Genomic DNA, 17,840 nt, shown 5'->3' with positions numbered 1-17,840 from the left:
CATTCCCCCTTGTTGGGTGCCAGACCCTCCTTATTAGTTTATTTCTCTGTATCCGGTCCCAGACCCCTTTTTGTTGTGGTTTCTTTCTCCTTTGGGCCCCAGACCCTTTTGGCATAGGCTTCTCTCTCTCTTAGAGCCCGGACCATTTTTGTATTTGTCCCTTTGGATCCCGGACCCTTTAGGCATAGGTCTCTCTCTTTTGGGGACCCCCACACCACCCTCTTCTGGGTGCTTACTGGTGTCTTGCGGTTGCATAGAGGCTTTGATTCCTCTCTCTGGCGTCCTGGATGCTTCCAAGGACTGCAGCGGCTCCCTGTGGCCTCCGGGCCTCATCTGATCATTCCAGGGACTGTGGTAGCTTTGCAGCGGCTCCCTGCTGCTAAGCTGCCTGGCCCAGGCAGTTCCTTTACTCCAGCCTTCTCTTTCGGTTGGGTGCTCAGACTCCTGTCTCCCACTCCAGCTGTTCCACAACGAACCATCTGGCGACGTAACTGCAGGCGGGTATCTTTCTCGTCCTCTGTGGTTCCTTCCTTCGTACAGGGTTCGAATCTCCCGGTTCCTCCAGGGAGGGCCTCTCTGATTTGGAATTCCTTCTTCTGTTTTAATGTTAGCTCAGCCAATCGGACTCCTATAACAACTAGAACGTTCAGTAGAGGTGCTCTTTATGCTTCTGCACTCTTACTCGTCCCAGTACTGTTGTGGAGGATTCTCAGTAAGTCAGTTGGTATCTTCCTCTTCTCAGTACATAAGGGATCACTTGAGGAGTCCACACTCTTCCTCGTCTCAGTACTTCATACCTGGCTGGTATGGCAAAGGCACATGTGTACACTCTGGAAGGTACTGGTAGGAGGGGGTAGGAAAGCGTACTAAGGTCAGCTAAGTGGTGAGGATACTGTGTTCTCTCCAGGTCATCATTAATCCCGCAGGGGTTTTCCCTCCCCATGATGTTCACCTTCTGAGAACCACCCCAAGGGAGACTGCTGGGTAGTGGCATCACCTCCCAGGCCCCATGGACAGGGGCTCCCCCATAGGGGAGAAGTGACGATATCTGACAATTTGTCACAGGAAATAAAGACGAATTGGGACACACATAGGGCACATTTAAATATAATGTATCATGCATAATTGCCAAAATGTTATTGTGCATCTCATGTGGAAGATAGATTTGCAGTGTGCTGTGCACTCGCTCATTGGTCCCCAGCAGTAACTCCTCCCTACTTGGGTGATGCCTGACACCAATGAGCTGGTTTTTGCTCCTGCTCGTCGAATCTTCATTTTGAACCCTTCATTGGGGTCTACACTCCCTAATCACTGTTTGTGCTTTTTCTTGAGCTATGTTAGTGTAAAGCAACTCAATGTGTAATGAAACCAAAAGCTGTCTCTGTGGATCGCGGACAGCCTTCTACCAATTGAGTACATTCTCTGGTATCTTTAAGCTATGCCTGTGTTTTCATCAAGGTTTAATGACATAGTCGACGTATTTCGCTAATGGTTCCAAAATCAACCATAAACTTGAGCAGGTAGGTCTTGATGGAGAATTCTTTTTATTGTGCATTTTAAGCAAGCTACAATAGGCTGGTGTCCAGCTTTGCTTTCATTAAATAACTCAATTTCTAAGAGCAAATACATGAGATATTTAGTGTACATTTTTACTGCATTAGATGACTTGCCAGTTTTTCATAATTTCCCAGAATCAATAGCAACCATAATGCTTCATTGTCATACATTTTGCAGGCCAAAATCGAACTTCGCCCCTTATCTGCAGCCTTAATCCTAACATGCTTATCTTTCTCAGTACATCAATTGCTTTAAATACATTGAGTGTCACATTCGGTATTCCTCAATGTTTAGATGGCAATGGGCCTCATTACACGGTAGGCGGTAAGGGTTTACCGGTACCGGTAAGGGCACCGGTACCGGTAAACCCTTACCGCCTTACTACGAGGTCCTTTTGCGGGACCCGACCTTAACGGCTGGTTTTATCAGCCGTTAAGGAACGGGCCCGCTAAGGGACCTTGGTGCTAATTACGGTACCGCAATTTGCGGTACCGTAATTAGCTCCTTCCCCATTCCCATTGAGCCCTATGGGGGCAAAAATGGGAATGGGGAAGTGCCTTGGTGAATGGGGAATTACCGCCCCTGCTCACCTTGGAGTAGGGCGGTAATTCCGCCATCCACCAAGGCGGACACGTTAAAATACCGGCGGCAACCATGGCGCTAATAGCGCCATGGTTATCGCTTACCGTGTAATGAGGCCCAATATCTTTTCTACTCCTGTCATTATTGCTTTCTGAATGGTAACCACTTCACTCTGCATATCTGATAGGGAATTTGTGAGACAAGTGGGACAAACAGAAGTTGAAGGAAAGTTTGGAAGAACAGAGGGAGAGGTCTAAGGAAAATTGAGAAGACCAAACAGGGAGTCTGAGGTGGAGGAAAAAGTGCTGAGACTGGTGTTTGGGGGGTACGGTGATGTAACAAGAGTTTGTGAGATTTGAGACAAAGTCAGGGACAGAGGCCAAGTTCATAAAACCAGAAAAGGAGATAGAGTTGGACGGAGAGTTTGTGAGATCAGAGGTGGTAACAGAGGGTGTGGAGAAGGTAGGAACTAGCTAGAAAGAGGAAGTTGGTGGTAGTAGAGAGAGCCAGTAGGAGGAGGGTGGGAATAGAGACATGAGGGGAGGTGCAGCATATGCAGAGGAGGATGTTGTGTAGAGAGAGGAGATTGATGGCGGTGAACATCAAGAGGAGGGGAGTGTTTTGATTTCTGGAGGAAAATCCATGGTTTAGAGATAATTTGCATACCCTCAGTGCATTGCTCAGTGACTCTGAACTGGGGGCGGGAGAGACTTCTAGGGATTCTGGTTTTGGGGCATTTGTGCTTGTTAGCAGAACTGGCCTATTTTATTCTTTCCATTTTTATTATATTCTGCTGCAGATTTGTGTTTTGATTTCGTGACATTTCACATGTCTAACATTCTGTGATCAGATTGATGTTGGAGTGCTCTTGCGGTGGCTCTCTTCATAAACAGACACCCGCCAATACGACAAAAAGCCATGTTTAGCAATCCATTCATAAGCTAGGAAGAAACCAACCAGTGCAGTGAGGTGTTGTGAAAGAAAGACAGTGTTGCATGTACAAATCACAGTTGGCCACCTTACATGGCCTCATTACGGGTCGGGCGGTCCGGAATTAACAGTGGCGGTAAACCCCGCCACCACTGTTAATTCCGGACTGTCCGAGTCCTGCAGGCGGGAGGTGATCTTCCCGCCAGGTCTGACCTGGCGGGTTGAACACCTCCCGCCTGCAGGCGGACGTGGAAACACCAGCACCATCGCGAGATGGTGCCGGTGTTTCCACTTCCCCATTCCCATTGAGTCCTACAGGACTCAATGGGAATGGGGATTAACACCATTCCGCCTCTGTGACTCCCGGGACACCGGGGCTGTAATGCCCTGGTAATTCCGGGAGTCACGGAGGCGGAATGGTAATACGAGTCCGGCGGTAACCAGGCGGTTTTACCGCCGCGGTTACCGCCGGACTCGTAATGAAGCACAGCGAATCGAAGAAGACACAGTGCCACACTTGAAGGACAATCAATATCCCCATCACCAATATCAACCCATATTTTAATGCCCAAACACTCTTTAGGCCACACATAATTTTCAGATTTTCAGGTGTATTTATTTCTAGCGCACTGACTGAACATCTTAAATTCTTCTTTATCTTTTGAAGAATTCCAGAGGCAATTCCTCTTGCGTGCCTTGTTAGAAAATATGGCTCTTCAGTTTTGCTCTGAAAGACCTTAAATTGAGGAGTCACTGTGTGTTTTCTGGGAGGTTTTTCCAAGGACAGTGAGAAACGGAAGCAAATCATCTGCCCCCTCTGGTCTTGTATGCTGTTTTTGGTATCAGCTGTTGGTTTTCCAGCGCTGACTGTCTATGTCCCTTCCCCCATGCCCGACTCAGGTGGATGCTCATACAGGCAAGTTGGCTCCAGGGGAAAAGAAACCTAAGAAACTCTGCACACAATCCATAGTAAACCTGTTACCCCAACAACACAACATCTAAACAGACTCTAGTTGCCTCATCAAATTAATTGACTGGTAGCCTCATGAGGTTTTTTAATGCTGTGTGCAGGTTTTAGTAGAATATAGATCTGCCATAGGAGGCAAGACTCCTTGAAATGTGCGATGTTCTGTTTATCAAAGTGGATTGGTCAATATGGAAACATAGCATACTGTCAAAAAACCTCCCCTTTCTCCTTTGTCGGTATATGTACATTGTGCTGTGCGCAAGTTCTCAGTGCCTCTTGACTCTGATCATGAATTTTTTATCATTGCTTGCAGGACAATATCCGGGATAAGCTTCACCCTATCAAACTGTCGCTGAATTACTCCATCTACGAGAAGGAGATCAAGGCTCGGCAAATGGTGCGCTCCCTGGACAACTTCCCTGTCCTCAACGAGTATCAAAACACAACTGATCAGACTGAGGTGAGATAGTGTCCATGGGGGCTGACGGGACAAAGCAGGGTCTATGGCCGCTCATTGCTGGCTGGCTCATTGCATCCTCACTGCACAGCCATCTCTCCAGACACCATTTAACAGCATTTTATCAATTGCCTAATTTTTACACTTGACAGGGCTTTTCCCCAGCTGGGCTTTCGACTGTGTGCCGTTGAGGGGAATTTCAAATCGTCCAACCTTCACTCTGCTTTCAACGTATGATATGATATGATATGGCATTTATAACGCGCCTATACCCAAGTGTTTCAAGGCGCGATGAGGCAAGGGAGCGGGAACAAAGGGAAGACAGACAAGGATCTTACTAGGCCAGGTGTCATTCAGATCGTGCAAGTGCATGGGAAGGGGGAAAGGGAAAAGTGCGGGGGGGAGGGAGAGGGGAAAGTGCAGTACATGGGATAGTAGAATAAATAAGTTAAATAAAAACGGCCAGCTGGTGGCAATTGCAAGGTAAGTTCAGACATAAGCGCTGGTAGGGGAACTGTAGGGATACAGAACACAGTCCCCAGGTGCATGGGTTGCCAGGGAGGCAGTGCAGGTGTGCAACTGACGTGGCCTGGGCCAGAGATAAGGAAGGGTGGCCAGATAACCAGTGCAGTTTTAGCCAGGAATTCAGCAGGGGAGAAGGGGAGAGAAAGCAGAAGCAACAAGGAAGGTTTTGAGGTGCTTCCGGAACCGGAGATGGTTCTCCTCAAGTTTCAGGGAGGCTGTCCCAGAAGGAGGCCCCTGCCGAAGAGAGATCTACCACCAACTGGTTGCTTGGAGAAGCGACTAACCCTGAGGGAGTTGGAGGCGGATGACCGAAGAGCTCGAGAAGGAAGATATTTAAGAAGAGAGAGTTGAAGGTATTGCGGCCCCAGATGGCCTTGTGGACAATGCAGAGGGTTTTTAACTTAATCCTCACAGCCACTGGGAGCCAGTGCAGAGATTTCAGTCCTGGAGAGACACGATCCCAGGGCTTGAGGCCAAGGACAAGTCTCGCAGTCCTGTTCTGGATAAGTTGCAGAGGGCAGAGAGTAGAGGCAGGCAGATTTAGATAGAGGCTGTTACAATAGTCCAGCCTAGAAAGAACCAGGGCTCTGGAGACAGTGAGCTTCTGGGGGAAGGAGAGGAAAGGAAGAATACCTCTGAGGAGGTGCAGCTGGTAGTGTGACTTCTTAGAGACGTCAGAGATGTGAGGAGAGAAGGAGAGTGTGGAGTTGAAGATGACCCCGAGATTTGTAGCCTTGCAGGTGGGAGCAGGAAGAGGGCCAAGAGAGGTCGGCCAGAGAGCTGCAGGGAAGGAGGGAGTGGGTGTGCCGATGAGGAGAATCTCAGTCTTACTGGCATTAAGGCAGGGGTCATTGGCGGCACACCACTCCTGGACAGCAGACAGTCAGAGATGAGGGAAGGAGAGGAGGAGGCCGAGGGTAGCCTGAAAATGAGCTGGGTATCATCCGCATAGCACTGAAAATTGGGGCAGAGAGCGGCGATGCGGTGGCCAAGGAGTGCCAGGTATTGGTTGAACAGCCAGGGAGAGAGGTAGGAAGGACCCAAGTTGGATCTGGGAGGGCACTCAATGTCCTCGAAGCCTCTGAAGAACAGACTAGCCAGGTGGACGTATCTCTGGGCCATTGCTTTCTATAGGGATCCAGGCTCCCATACTCGCCCCCCTCACCCCACTACACTTAGATTGTAACCTTTCTTTTGCCTACCATATTTCTCTCACATCTCGTTCCTGTCCCTTTCACCTTTACAATATTCGCAGAGTCCGTCCCTTCCTCACCTTTCATGCTACGAAACTTCTCATCTCTTCACTATTTTTTTCTCTATTATTCTATTGTTGTGTCACGCTCTTTGGCCTTCCTTGTTCACATCTCGCTCTTCTTAAATCAATCTATTTGTTTACTTTGTCTTCTTTCCTATCGGGACTCGATCTCTCCTTCTCTTGATTCTCTTGGTTGGCTGCCCTTCCATTCTCAACTTAAATTTCACTTTCTTTCTTTAGTTTTTAAATCTCTCTACGGGCTCGCTCCTGGCTATCTTGCTTCTCTTCTCTCTTTCTATACTCCTTCTCGCGCTCTCTGTTCTTCTGGTCTTTTCAGGCTGAATGTTCCCCAACCCCCCAATGTGCTCAATCCCGCTTTCGTTCTTTTCAGCTCATTGCTCCTATCCATTGGAAGTTGCTCCCCCTGTCTCTCCATTCCATTACTTCTTACTTCTCTGTTCCGTTCTTCCCTGAAAACTCACCTGCTTCATTGTCCTTGATTGCCTGTTACCGGAAGTATATGAACGTAGACATGCACTTTGATTTTTATGTACCGTTGTTTTTCTCTATGTAAAGCTCTTTGGACAAAGGCACTATATAAAGTACAATTAAAATACAAAATACAAATGCTGAGGAAGGGTCAGATAGGAGACTCCATCCTCTCACTGATCCTTTTTGACGTTTACATGGAGCCTCTGGGCACACTCCTCAAAGATCCTGATGTAGCCATCCACCAATATGTGCACGATACTCAGTTGTACATGAGAGCAAAAAGCCCACAGACATCAATTGTCTCTGCGATTACCTAGCCATATTTTAGAAGGATTTGAACTGCAACAGTCAGATTTAGCACAATCCTTAGGCTGCATCATTGATAGCAGCATGTCCTTCCAGAAACACTTAGCCAAGAAGGCTCCAAGTGTCCACCATTTGCAAAATCAAACCCTTCATCCTGCCGCTGGACTTCCAGGCCTAGTGCAGGTCTTTGTGGTCTTGCGCATCAATGGGGGAAAAGCACTCCTGACAGGGCTCACAGCCTCTCACTTACCTCCCCTAAGAACAGTCCACCACGCTGCAGCATGTCCTACCATGAGTGTATGGAAATTTGACTGAATCACCCCCAACCTACACAAACCACACTGGCTTCCCCTCAGGGCCAGGATACTGCTCAAGACCATATATCATTGTTAGGTAAGATGTTCATATTAATGATAAATCTTTTTGACCTGTCAACCCCAGAACATGTTGCTTGGACTTGGTGATTTTCCTTGTCCTTAGGTGAGTGGGAATCTTTGTCTTTTACTCTTTTTATGTCTCCATAGTGTGTGATTGGAGTTAATAGTTTGCTATAACTTTTGGGCTTTGGCTGGGCTGCCCCTTTGGGCTCCCCTTTTTAATTATGTTATTATTTCTTGGGTGAACTACTGTTCCCAAGAAGTGGGATTCACATCCCCTTTACATTTATTTTATTGAGCCAGCACACCCTATTTTATGTGGGGTGCTGGGGAGATACAATGTATTTATTTATTTATTGGATATTTGTAAGGCGCCAATACAACAAATGGTGTATCAAGGCGCCACAAGGCAAAAAGGGGGGGGGGGGACATGCGGGAAAGATAACAATAACTGTCTCACTGGACCTTCTGACATTCGGATCGAGCAAATGCAGTAACAAGAAGTGTGAGGGGGAGGGGGATGATCCCCTCTCTTACTTACCTGGTAACCTTTTTGTTACAATTACAAGTCACTTGAATGGCTGGTGGCAGTTGTTTTACCTTAATGGCTGTCAGTATTACTCGCAGGCTATCCAATCAGTGGCGGTAATGCACAGGAGGGTCACCATTCTACTATTCAAACATACTGTTTGAATAGTATTCAAAATGAGTGTGGGAGCCCCTCTACTGGAAACAAACATGGGTCAAATACCCTGTTCTATTGAATTTCTTCCACTCAGGAGGGTCTACAAACACCGTGGAAGAAAGAAATTCCATAGAACAGGGTATTTGACCCATGTTCTTTCTCAGTAGAGGGGATCTCACCTTCCTTTGTAAGACTGTTTGAATAGTACCCAAGGGGTATTTTTTGGATAAAATGAAATACAAATTGTGAAATGTAAAAAATAATTATTCAGGAACAATGGTCAAAACGACTAGCAACATCTTGAAGTAACTCACCACACCCACTTTGACCCAACAAACTGGCCCACACTAGCATTTTGCATTTTTGTTTCAGGCATTGCCCTATTGCACCATAGGCCAGTCCAAGCCTGCTCCAGAGGCGTTATGAGCATTTCCCAGCACTGCGCCACACCAAGCCCATGATCATCCGTTATTGGCCTCCCAATCTCCATGCTATGCCTGTCTTCGCTTCTGCATAGTTTTCAGCGTTAGTAAAGAACTTTCTCCATCCAGGGCGGGTCCTCGGATTTTCGATGCCCTGTGCAGCAAAAGATGTGCAGGCACCCTAATTTGCCTAGTGAGTTATAGGCCTATTACGTTTGAAATCACAGAATATGATATTGATCTTTTATACTAAAGGACATCATGGGAAGTTGCACTACAGGATGTTGCCAGGAGTAAGCCAAGAGACAAATACCTCTGTGATGTGCATTATATGACTAGTCACAGTGATTATTATATATACATCCATGCCGCGATACAATAAACCATAATTGATTTTTAATAGTGTGCACTATGGACATTATTAACTTTTAGGCCCTCCATATTTTGGCAGAAAAGGCAAAGTGAGATAAAAGTAGTTGCCCAGGATCACACACTTTCGTTAAATAGCAAAACTAGGATTTCAACCATGTCTTCGATTTTGGAACTCAAACATATCTTCTCAGTTGTGGTTAGTACACAAATGCATTAAAGTTTGACTTACAAGTGCTAAACAATACTGTTTTACAGAATTGACTTTGAAAGTACACAAATCTCATATTAAACCAAACAGAAAAGTACACAAATCCTCATAGATGCACTTAAACAAACAGTATGATCATAGTAATCTTTTTCCAGTCGGGATGGGGATAATAATGTGAGCCTTAAAAACATTGGTAATTTTACAATGTTGCTTCTAAAACAGACAGCCCTCTGAATAAGCAGTGTACTAAGAATGCCTTATTGTAGCCACTGTGAAGTAATGGGCTTCTCAGGCTCACACACCACGCTGGAGTCGGGAGGTAAGTTGTTGGGTATGTTTGTTCCCTGATTGTGACCACAGGTAATATAGTTGGACAGAGCACTGAGCATCCATCCCAGCCTGCACAGAAACTCTGTCACTGTAAGAACCCATAGAACCCAGTTAGACCAACACTCCAGACTCCATGTGACATCACACCTTTCTGCACCCACACACAGATGCCCATTACAACACGTCTCCCTCTCTAATATTCAACAAAAGGGGAATAATCCACAACACTTCCAATCAATTATCACACAATCCATGTGTGTCCAGCACGCAGACCAATTAAGACCACCAACACAATTCTCTGACATATGCATGCTAAGCAACAGAAAAACAGTGGAGCCATACCAGAGAGTCCCACAACATTACCAACATACTGTAAAGTCACACCCCTTGATGACCCCATGAAAACCATTTTGTGCTGTGACCGCCTTAACGTGCACAAGTTCCAGCAATGGAAAAACTGGAACATGCCTTGATGACAACTACAAAACCTGTTAACTAGAATGACAAAGCAAACTTGAAAACGAAAACGCACAAGCTCCAGAGAAAATGGAAACACTGGAACTGGTACACCTAGATGTGAAAACACCAACTCCAAATGGAAAATTCCAAAAGCAAATGAAACCCAAACTCGGCTCCAACCACCAACTGGAAACATGTCCCCAAACAATAACAAACCTATTGGAATTCCAACAACAGTTGGAACTAAACACCAACTCCTCTCCCTCCTTACACCGCAAAACCTAGTTGAAACTACATGCAGCGAATACCAGAACACGTACTCTACCAAAGGTAGGTCAACACACACTGTAACCAACAGTGGCACCAACAACTGTAAACAACAACCATCACGATCTACAACAACCACCAAAACCCACAGAACCCGACCAACGTCCTGTAACACACGGAGCAATGTAACAAATAGTGACTAACCAAAACACAGAACCCACCCGGCATTCTATAAAACACCACACACAATCACCATTTACAGAATCCACCCGGCCATTCTGCGAACTCAGCCACAACCGCGGTACCAACGGCTGGCAAAAATCACCACACACTATTACCAACGGTGTCACCAACACCACTGTATATGACACACCCCGGCATCCGGCAATATCACGCACTGTAACCAACAGTGTCACAAACTCACTAACACCATCGCCATGCACTGTAACTGAAAGTATCACAAAAACTCACCACACACCGTACTGGACCACCCGGGATCCTGTAATACCAGGACTAGAGCTGTAACCAACAGCTGACACCAACCTACAGAACCCACACCCGGCATTCTGTAATACACCATAAACCTTTACACATGCCAACACGTAGACAAACACACAGCAAAGGACAAAACAAACAAATGGCAAAAACCAAATGCACAAAATAGATTGAAAGGTACATTGTGTAATGAATGAAGCTAACTATAATTGATTTCCCAATGTGGGAAATATGTATTTCTATGTTTAGAAAAGATGGCTTGCAAAGAACACAAACCATAGTAAGGTACGCACACAGGTATATAACATGCATATATATGTGTGTGTGCATACCTTACGGTTTGCCTACTTTTCAGGCCATTTTTTTTAAAAAACATTTCGGTTTTATAAAAGATGGCTTTGAAAGTACACAATTCAAGCCATCTTTTATAAAGCTTTGACTACGGACAAAATTGTCCGTCGGCAAAGCTTTATAAAAGATGGCTTGAATTGTGTACTTTTCAAGCCATCTTACATAAACCTCGAAAAATATCAAGGAATCCCCAGGTCCGCCGAGGGTTAAAGACGCTGTTAGCGGTCTTCGATGGGCCGCCTCCGTGAGCCCCCCACCCCCTGTGGTAATGAGATACAGAGACGGAGATGTTGTCGGTGTGGGCTCCCCGGTGAACTGACGTCACCAGGAGCCGCCCCGTTTATTTAAACTGGCACGCGACGGAGTTGACGTCACTCCGTCGCGTGCGTACCCTTAAAGGGGCAACGCCACACTCCTCCTTTTCCATAACAACAAATTGGAAATAGGAGTACTTAACTAGCACACATCTATGACACATATCACTCTATAAGTTTCAACAAAAACCCCCATTTATTGACAGCCACCCCGGATCCCCCGTGTGTACCTGTCATGGCCTGACCATTAGTCCCCGGTCAGCCTCCCAGCTCAGTCCGTAACATAGTCACTGAGACGGGCAGGTTTCCCACGCCCTGATCTCAGGGGGTACCTCCTGCCACCGTCCCTGGCTGGTGTTCCTGGACTGGGTCCGCCTCGAGCCGGCGATTCCACTACGGCGCGTTCTCCCCCACCTTCAACCAGAGCGCCTTCACTTTCTCGGTTGTCCGGGTTGTCCACTCTGGGGTCACCAATCTTCCTGAAGAACGACGCATTCCTGGTAACCGATGAAGTTCCATCCGATGCAGTCACCATTGACCCCTTAACAGCTACCACGTCCAGGGGGGCGGGTTCATACGTGAGAGACAGTTTTCCATGAGGGCGACGATTTCTTACCAGCACCTCATCCCCCAGCGCGATGTGTGGGGGTCTGAGCCCCCTCTGGATGTTCTCCATCTGTGTCCTGACCTGTCTGTCCTCTTCCACCTGCTCATTGTCGATGACGGCGGGGTCTCTGTCCCCCACCTCCGGTATGACATCTCTCGGGCACCGCTGGAATAGTGCTTCTGCCGGAGCCACCCCCGTAGACGAATGAGGGGTGGTGCGGTACCCTCGTAGGAATACGTACAGAGCCCTCTGCAAACACTCCCCTTTTCCATGGGCAATGCGGAACACCTTGTTGAGGGTGCGCATCATTCGCTCGGCCTCCCCGTTGGCGCGGGGCCACAGCGGGGTGACCCGCCGGTGTTGAATTCCATACTCTTTCATGAGCTCTGCGAAACTCTCCCCCTGGAATGGGGCTCCGTTGTCCGAGCACAGCACAGAGGGGAGGCCATGAGTGGCAAAGATCTTCTCCAGCGCCACCACCACGTTCTCAAACGCCACTGAGTCTATAAACTCAACTTCCGGGTACCTCGACCACTCGTCTACCACCACTAGAAAATGCGTGCCTCTGGATGTAGACCCAGAGTCGGCGTGCACCACTTCCCATGGTCGAGTCCCGCGGGGCATTGCTTCAATGGACGGTTCCTTCTGGGCCGGGGCCGCCGCCTGACACCACACACAAGAGGCCACGAACGCCTCCACCTTCCGCTCCAACTCAGGAAACCACACCTTCTGACGGAGGCGAGCTTTGGTTTTGGGGGCCCCTTGATGACCTTGGTGCGCCAGCGCGATGACCTGTGCCACTTTGGCCTGGGGCACTACGATCCTTTCCCCTCTTAGCAGTAGCCCCGACTCGGAGAATGTTAGTTCCTCTCTCACTCTCCACAACTGCTCGAGAGTGACCCTGGCCTCACATGTTCTTCGCTCCACCGCCTCCAGCACTGTCTTCCAGGCACCCTTCTGCATGGCCTCCTTCAGGATGGAGAAACACTCGTCGCCTTTCGAAGCCGCCTCAAGTTCCTCCACCTGCATGGAGTTGGGTGTCGCAGTCTCTATGACCAGGCAGACGTGTTCGTCGGCTTCCTCCGCCGACGCCGACACCTGCGAGTCGTTCCTGGGGTGTCGAGATAGGTAGTCCGCCGCATTGTTGGCACCGGGACGATAGGTCAATGACACCCCATACTCCAGCAGGGCGAGCATCCAACGCTCAATCCTCACTGGCGGGCGAGATGACGAGCCCGCCATGATCGGCAACAGCGGCTTGTGGTCAGTGACCACGGTCACGGGACGCCCCAGAATGTAGAGGCGGAAGTGCCGACAGCCCCACAGCACCGCCAGGGCCTCCCTCTCGATTTGAGAGTAACGTTGCTCAGTGTCAGACAGGGCCTTGCTGGCGTATGCTATTGGCCGGACCTCCTGGTCTTTTCCCACTTGCGTGAGCACTGCCCCTAGCCCATATGGGCTGGCGTCCACCACGATCTCCGTCTGCAGGCTCGGGTCAAAGAATGCCATGGTGTCATGCGCCGCTAACGCCCCTCGAATATCGTCAAATGCCGCCTGTTCCAGAGGGCCCCACTGCCAGGTGGTGTCCTTCTTGGTGAGCGACCTCAGGGGCTCAGAGCGGGATGCGAGATTTCTGATGAAACGGCCGCAGTAAGTAACCATCCCCAGAAAACTCCTCACCTCCGTGACATTTTCGGGCGGGCGCGCCTCCTTGATGTCTCTCACTTTGCGGGGATCTGGTGACACCCCATCCGCCTTGAATACGAACCCAAAGAATTCGATCTCCGTCTTCAGAAATTCGCACTTGTCCTTGTGTAAAGTGAGGCCCAGCAGACGTAGCCGTTCAAAAGTCTTGGACAGGCGTGACAGATGCTCCGTTTCCGATTTGGCGTACACTAGGATATCATCGCTGATATTAAGGACGCCCTCCAGATCCGCCAGTGCACCTCTTATTATGTTTTGAAAGACCTCCGCTGCCGAGGACACCCCAAAGCTTAGTCTTTTATATCGATAGAGACCCCGATGTGTGGTAAAGGTAGTAATGTACCTGGACTCGGGGTGCAAGACCACCTGATGATAGCCCGATCTCAGGTCGAGCTTAGAGAAAAACCTTGCACCCTGCAGCTCCGCAATAATGTCATCGATGGTGGGGGTGAGGTGTCGCTCCCTCTTTATGGCCTTATTAGGCAGCCGCATGTCCACACAAATTCTCACAGCATCGGGTTGCTTGGGCTTGCGGGCGATGACAATGGGGGACAACCAGGGGGTGGGTCCTTCAACCTTTTCGATTATGTCCAACCCCACGAGGTTGTCAAGTTCACGATCCACCAGATCCCTGAGATGGAAAGGGACCCGTCGGTGCTTCAGCGCCACTGGTTGTATGGATTCATCGATATGGAGCCGGACCGGCTCACCCACCAGCTGTCCAATGCCCTCAAACAGGGATCCATGTTTGGCCAGGAGGACCTGGATGTCCTCTAAGTATACTGCGTATGCGAACGTGACAATACCCAGTGCCTCCGCCGCGGCACAGCAGAGCAGGGTGTTGTCGCTCACCGGTGTAACGTAGAATCAAGCCCGTATGTGTGAGTCCCCATACTGCACACGGGCCACGAATACACCGTCTAGAGGCAAAGGCCGGTCCCCGCCGAAGGTGAATATGCGTGCCCTCGGCGCAGCCAGCGCAGGCGGGGCCAGCATGGTCTTGTAATGCTGGCGGGCCATTACATTTACAGATGCGCCAGTGTCCACTAGCATCGGCACAGAGTCTCCATTAACCAACACGTTACACCTGGGTTGTCTTTTGGAGCGGGACTTGAGTACGCTCACACTGGACACGAAAAACACGTTCTCCTCGTCCTCCTCCTCCTCCTCCTCCTGAGGGGCTCCTTCGTCACCTTGGTCCACCTGGGCAACGTTGGAGGCCCTCTGGGGCCGGAAGAAGCCGGCTCGAACTGGTCCCCTCGGCACAATTTTGGGGGCGGCAGACTTACACATTCTGGCGAAATGGTCAGGGCCTCCGCATCTGCCACACTTGACTCCCGTTGCCTGACACTCCGCGGGGTGCGGGAGATCATAGCCACACTTCGGGCAGGAGACATTCGACCCATGCGCGCGCTGGCTCTGATTGTTCATGGGGCGCCTTAACCCGCGGCCTCTTCCGACCGCACAGATCTCTTCCACCTTGGCTGGGCGAATACCCGCTTCCATCCTGGTTGCCCGCAGTTCAGAGACCTCGTGGCACCTCCCCAGTTCTAGGATGCGAGGGAGGGTGATGCCCGGCTCTCGCAGGATCTGGCGTCTCAGTTTCCCAGAGCTGCACCCCTGAATGAGTTGGTTCCTAATCATGACCTCGGGGTCATTCCAGGCACACGGTGCTGCCAGACGCTGCAGCCGCCCAAAGAATACATTCAGAGTCTCATCATCTTTTTGGCGAGCCGTTCCCATAAGAAAACGTTCATAGTCCGCATTGGCCATTGGCAGAAAATGATTATGGAGTGCCTCCTTTGCCGCAGCAAACGATCCGTCCACCGGCTGCAGGGACATAAATACCTCATGCACCGCCGGACCAGCAGAGTACAGGAGGGTGGCCAGCTTGCCGTCGTCCGTTGTTTCCATTGTGGCCCTGAAGTACATCTCCAGCCTATCCATCCACATCTTCCACCTCTGTCCCAGGCCCGATGGAGCACCCGAGATATCAAACTCAGGCATTGGCTGTAGGGACCCCGGTGGTTTAGGCGGAGGGGCAGGTGGAAGCACAGGCGGTGCCGGACCCACAACAGCAGGAGCAGCAGCAGCAGCAGCAGCATCCTGGTTCATGGTGGAAAGCGCACAGGCACCCCACAAGATTGGCAAGAAAGGGGCCGCAACTCACCACCAGCCGTGATCTTCGTGAAGATGTCACTCCAGCCAGCATGCAGACAATGATGTGTCCAAAAATTGAGTAGAGGAAGAGACAGACTCCTATTGCAACAGCAGGCTCCCCATGGAGTCTCCCTGCCTCTGCTCGACAATAATCGTGAAAATTGTCAAAATTTCCTCACGAAATTGACATGTGCTGTGTTCAGCGACCATCCGCCGCTGAAGTTTCCAAAAATTAAGCCCGGATGGCTCACCGACGCTTCGTTATGAAGCCGTGAGTCTCCGAGGCCTGTTCATCAAAATGGCCGCCGGCCGCGTGCGTCGCTTCCTTCTCTGCGGTCGGAGTTCGTCGTGCGCTCACATACGATCATCTGCGCTGCGGCGGAACTCCCCCGCGTGTCCCAGGAAGCGATCCCGGTCTCGTCGCCACTGTTAGCGGTCTTCGATGGGCCGCCTCCGTGAGCCCCCCACCCCCTGTGGTAATGAGACACAGAGACGGAGATGTTGTCGGTCTTTCATGAGCTCTGCGAAACTCTCCCCCTGGAATGGGGCTCCGTTGTCCGAGCACAGCACAGAGGGGAGGCCATGAGTGGCAAAGATCTTCTCCAGCGCCACCACCACGTTCTCAAACGCCACTGAGTCTATAAACTCAACTTCCGGGTACCTCGACCACTCGTCTACCACCACTAGAAAATGCGTGCCTCTGGATGTAGACCCAGAGTCGGCGTGCACCACTTCCCATGGTCGAGTCCCGCGGGGCATTGCTTCAATGGACGGTTCCTTCTGGGCCGGGGCCGCCGCCTGACACCACACACAAGAGGCCACGAACGCCTCCACCTTCCGCTCCAACTCAGGAAACCACACCTTCTGACGGAGGCGAGCTTTGGTTTTGGGGGCCCCTTGATGACCTTGGTGCGCCAGCACGATGACCTGTGCCACTTTGGCCTGGGGCACTACGATCCTTTCCCCTCTTAGCAGTAGCCCCGACTCGGAGAATGTTAGTTCCTCTCTCACTCTCCACAACTGCTCGAGAGTGACCCTGGCCTCACATGTTCTTCGCTCCACCGCCTCCAGCACTGTCTTCCAGGCACCCTTCTGCATGGCCTCCTTCAGGATGGAGAAACACTCGTCGCCTTTCGAAGCCGCCTCAAGTTCCTCCACCTGCATGGAGTTGGGTGTCGCAGTCTCTATGACCAGGCAGACGTGTTCGTCGGCTTCCTCCGCCGACGCCGACACCTGCGAGTCGTTCCTGGGGTGTCGAGATAGGTAGTGCGCCGCATTGTTGGCACCGGGACGATAGGTCAATGACACCCCATACTCCAGCAGGGCGAGCATCCAACGCTCAATCCTCACTGGCGGGCGAGATGACGAGCCCGCCATGATCGGCAACAGCGGCTTGTGGTCAGTGACCACGGTCACGGGACGCCCCAGAATGTAGAGGCGGAAGTGCCGACAGCCCCACAGCACCGCCAGGGCCTCCCTCTCGATTTGAGAGTAACGTTGCTCAGTGTCAGACAGGGCCTTGCTGGCGTATGCTATTGGCCGGACCTCCTGGTCTTTTCCCACTTGCGTGAGCACTGCCCCTAGCCCATATGGGCTGGCGTCCACCACGATCTCCGTCTGCAGGCTCGGGTCAAAGAATGCCATGGTGTCATGCGCCGCTAACGCCCCTCGAATATCGTCAAATGCCGCCTGTTCCAGAGGGCCCCACTGCCAGGTGGTGTCCTTCTTGGTGAGCGACCTCAGGGGCTCAGAGCGGGATGCGAGATTTCTGATGAAACGGCCGCAGTAAGTAACCATCCCCAGAAAACTCCTCACCTCCGCGACATTTTCGGGCGGGCGCGCCTCCTTGATGTCTCTCACTTTGCGGGGATCTGGTGACACCCCATCCGCCTTGAATACGAACCCAAAGAATTCGATCTCCGTCTTCAGAAATTCGCACTTGTCCTTGTGTAAAGTGAGGCCCAGCAGACGCAGCCGTTCAAAAGTCTTGGACAGGCGTGACAGATGCTCCGTTTCCG

The 17,840-nt window shown here is 50.4% G+C and overlaps 1 protein-coding gene across 3 annotated transcripts in view; it reads left to right on the top strand.

The window, feature by feature from the left end:
• ITGA3 (integrin subunit alpha 3) overlaps nt 1-17,840 on the top strand; it is a 469,598-nt gene that overhangs the window by 341,881 nt on the left and 109,877 nt on the right. For all 3 annotated transcript variants that reach the window (XM_069634365.1, XM_069634363.1, XM_069634364.1), the window contains one exon: nt 4,350-4,496. In XM_069634365.1, coding sequence (XP_069490466.1) covers nt 4,350-4,496 — 147 coding nt within the window. The remainder of the gene's footprint in view (nt 1-4,349; nt 4,497-17,840) is intronic.

This window comes from Ambystoma mexicanum, chromosome 13 (genome assembly GCF_040938575.1).
Source record: "Ambystoma mexicanum isolate Mex_15411 chromosome 13, UKY_AmexF1_1, whole genome shotgun sequence".
Classification (NCBI taxonomy): Eukaryota; Metazoa; Chordata; class Amphibia; order Caudata; family Ambystomatidae; genus Ambystoma; species Ambystoma mexicanum.
Note: the sequence above shows the minus strand (reverse complement) of the source record. Positions and strands in the feature narration are given on the sequence as shown.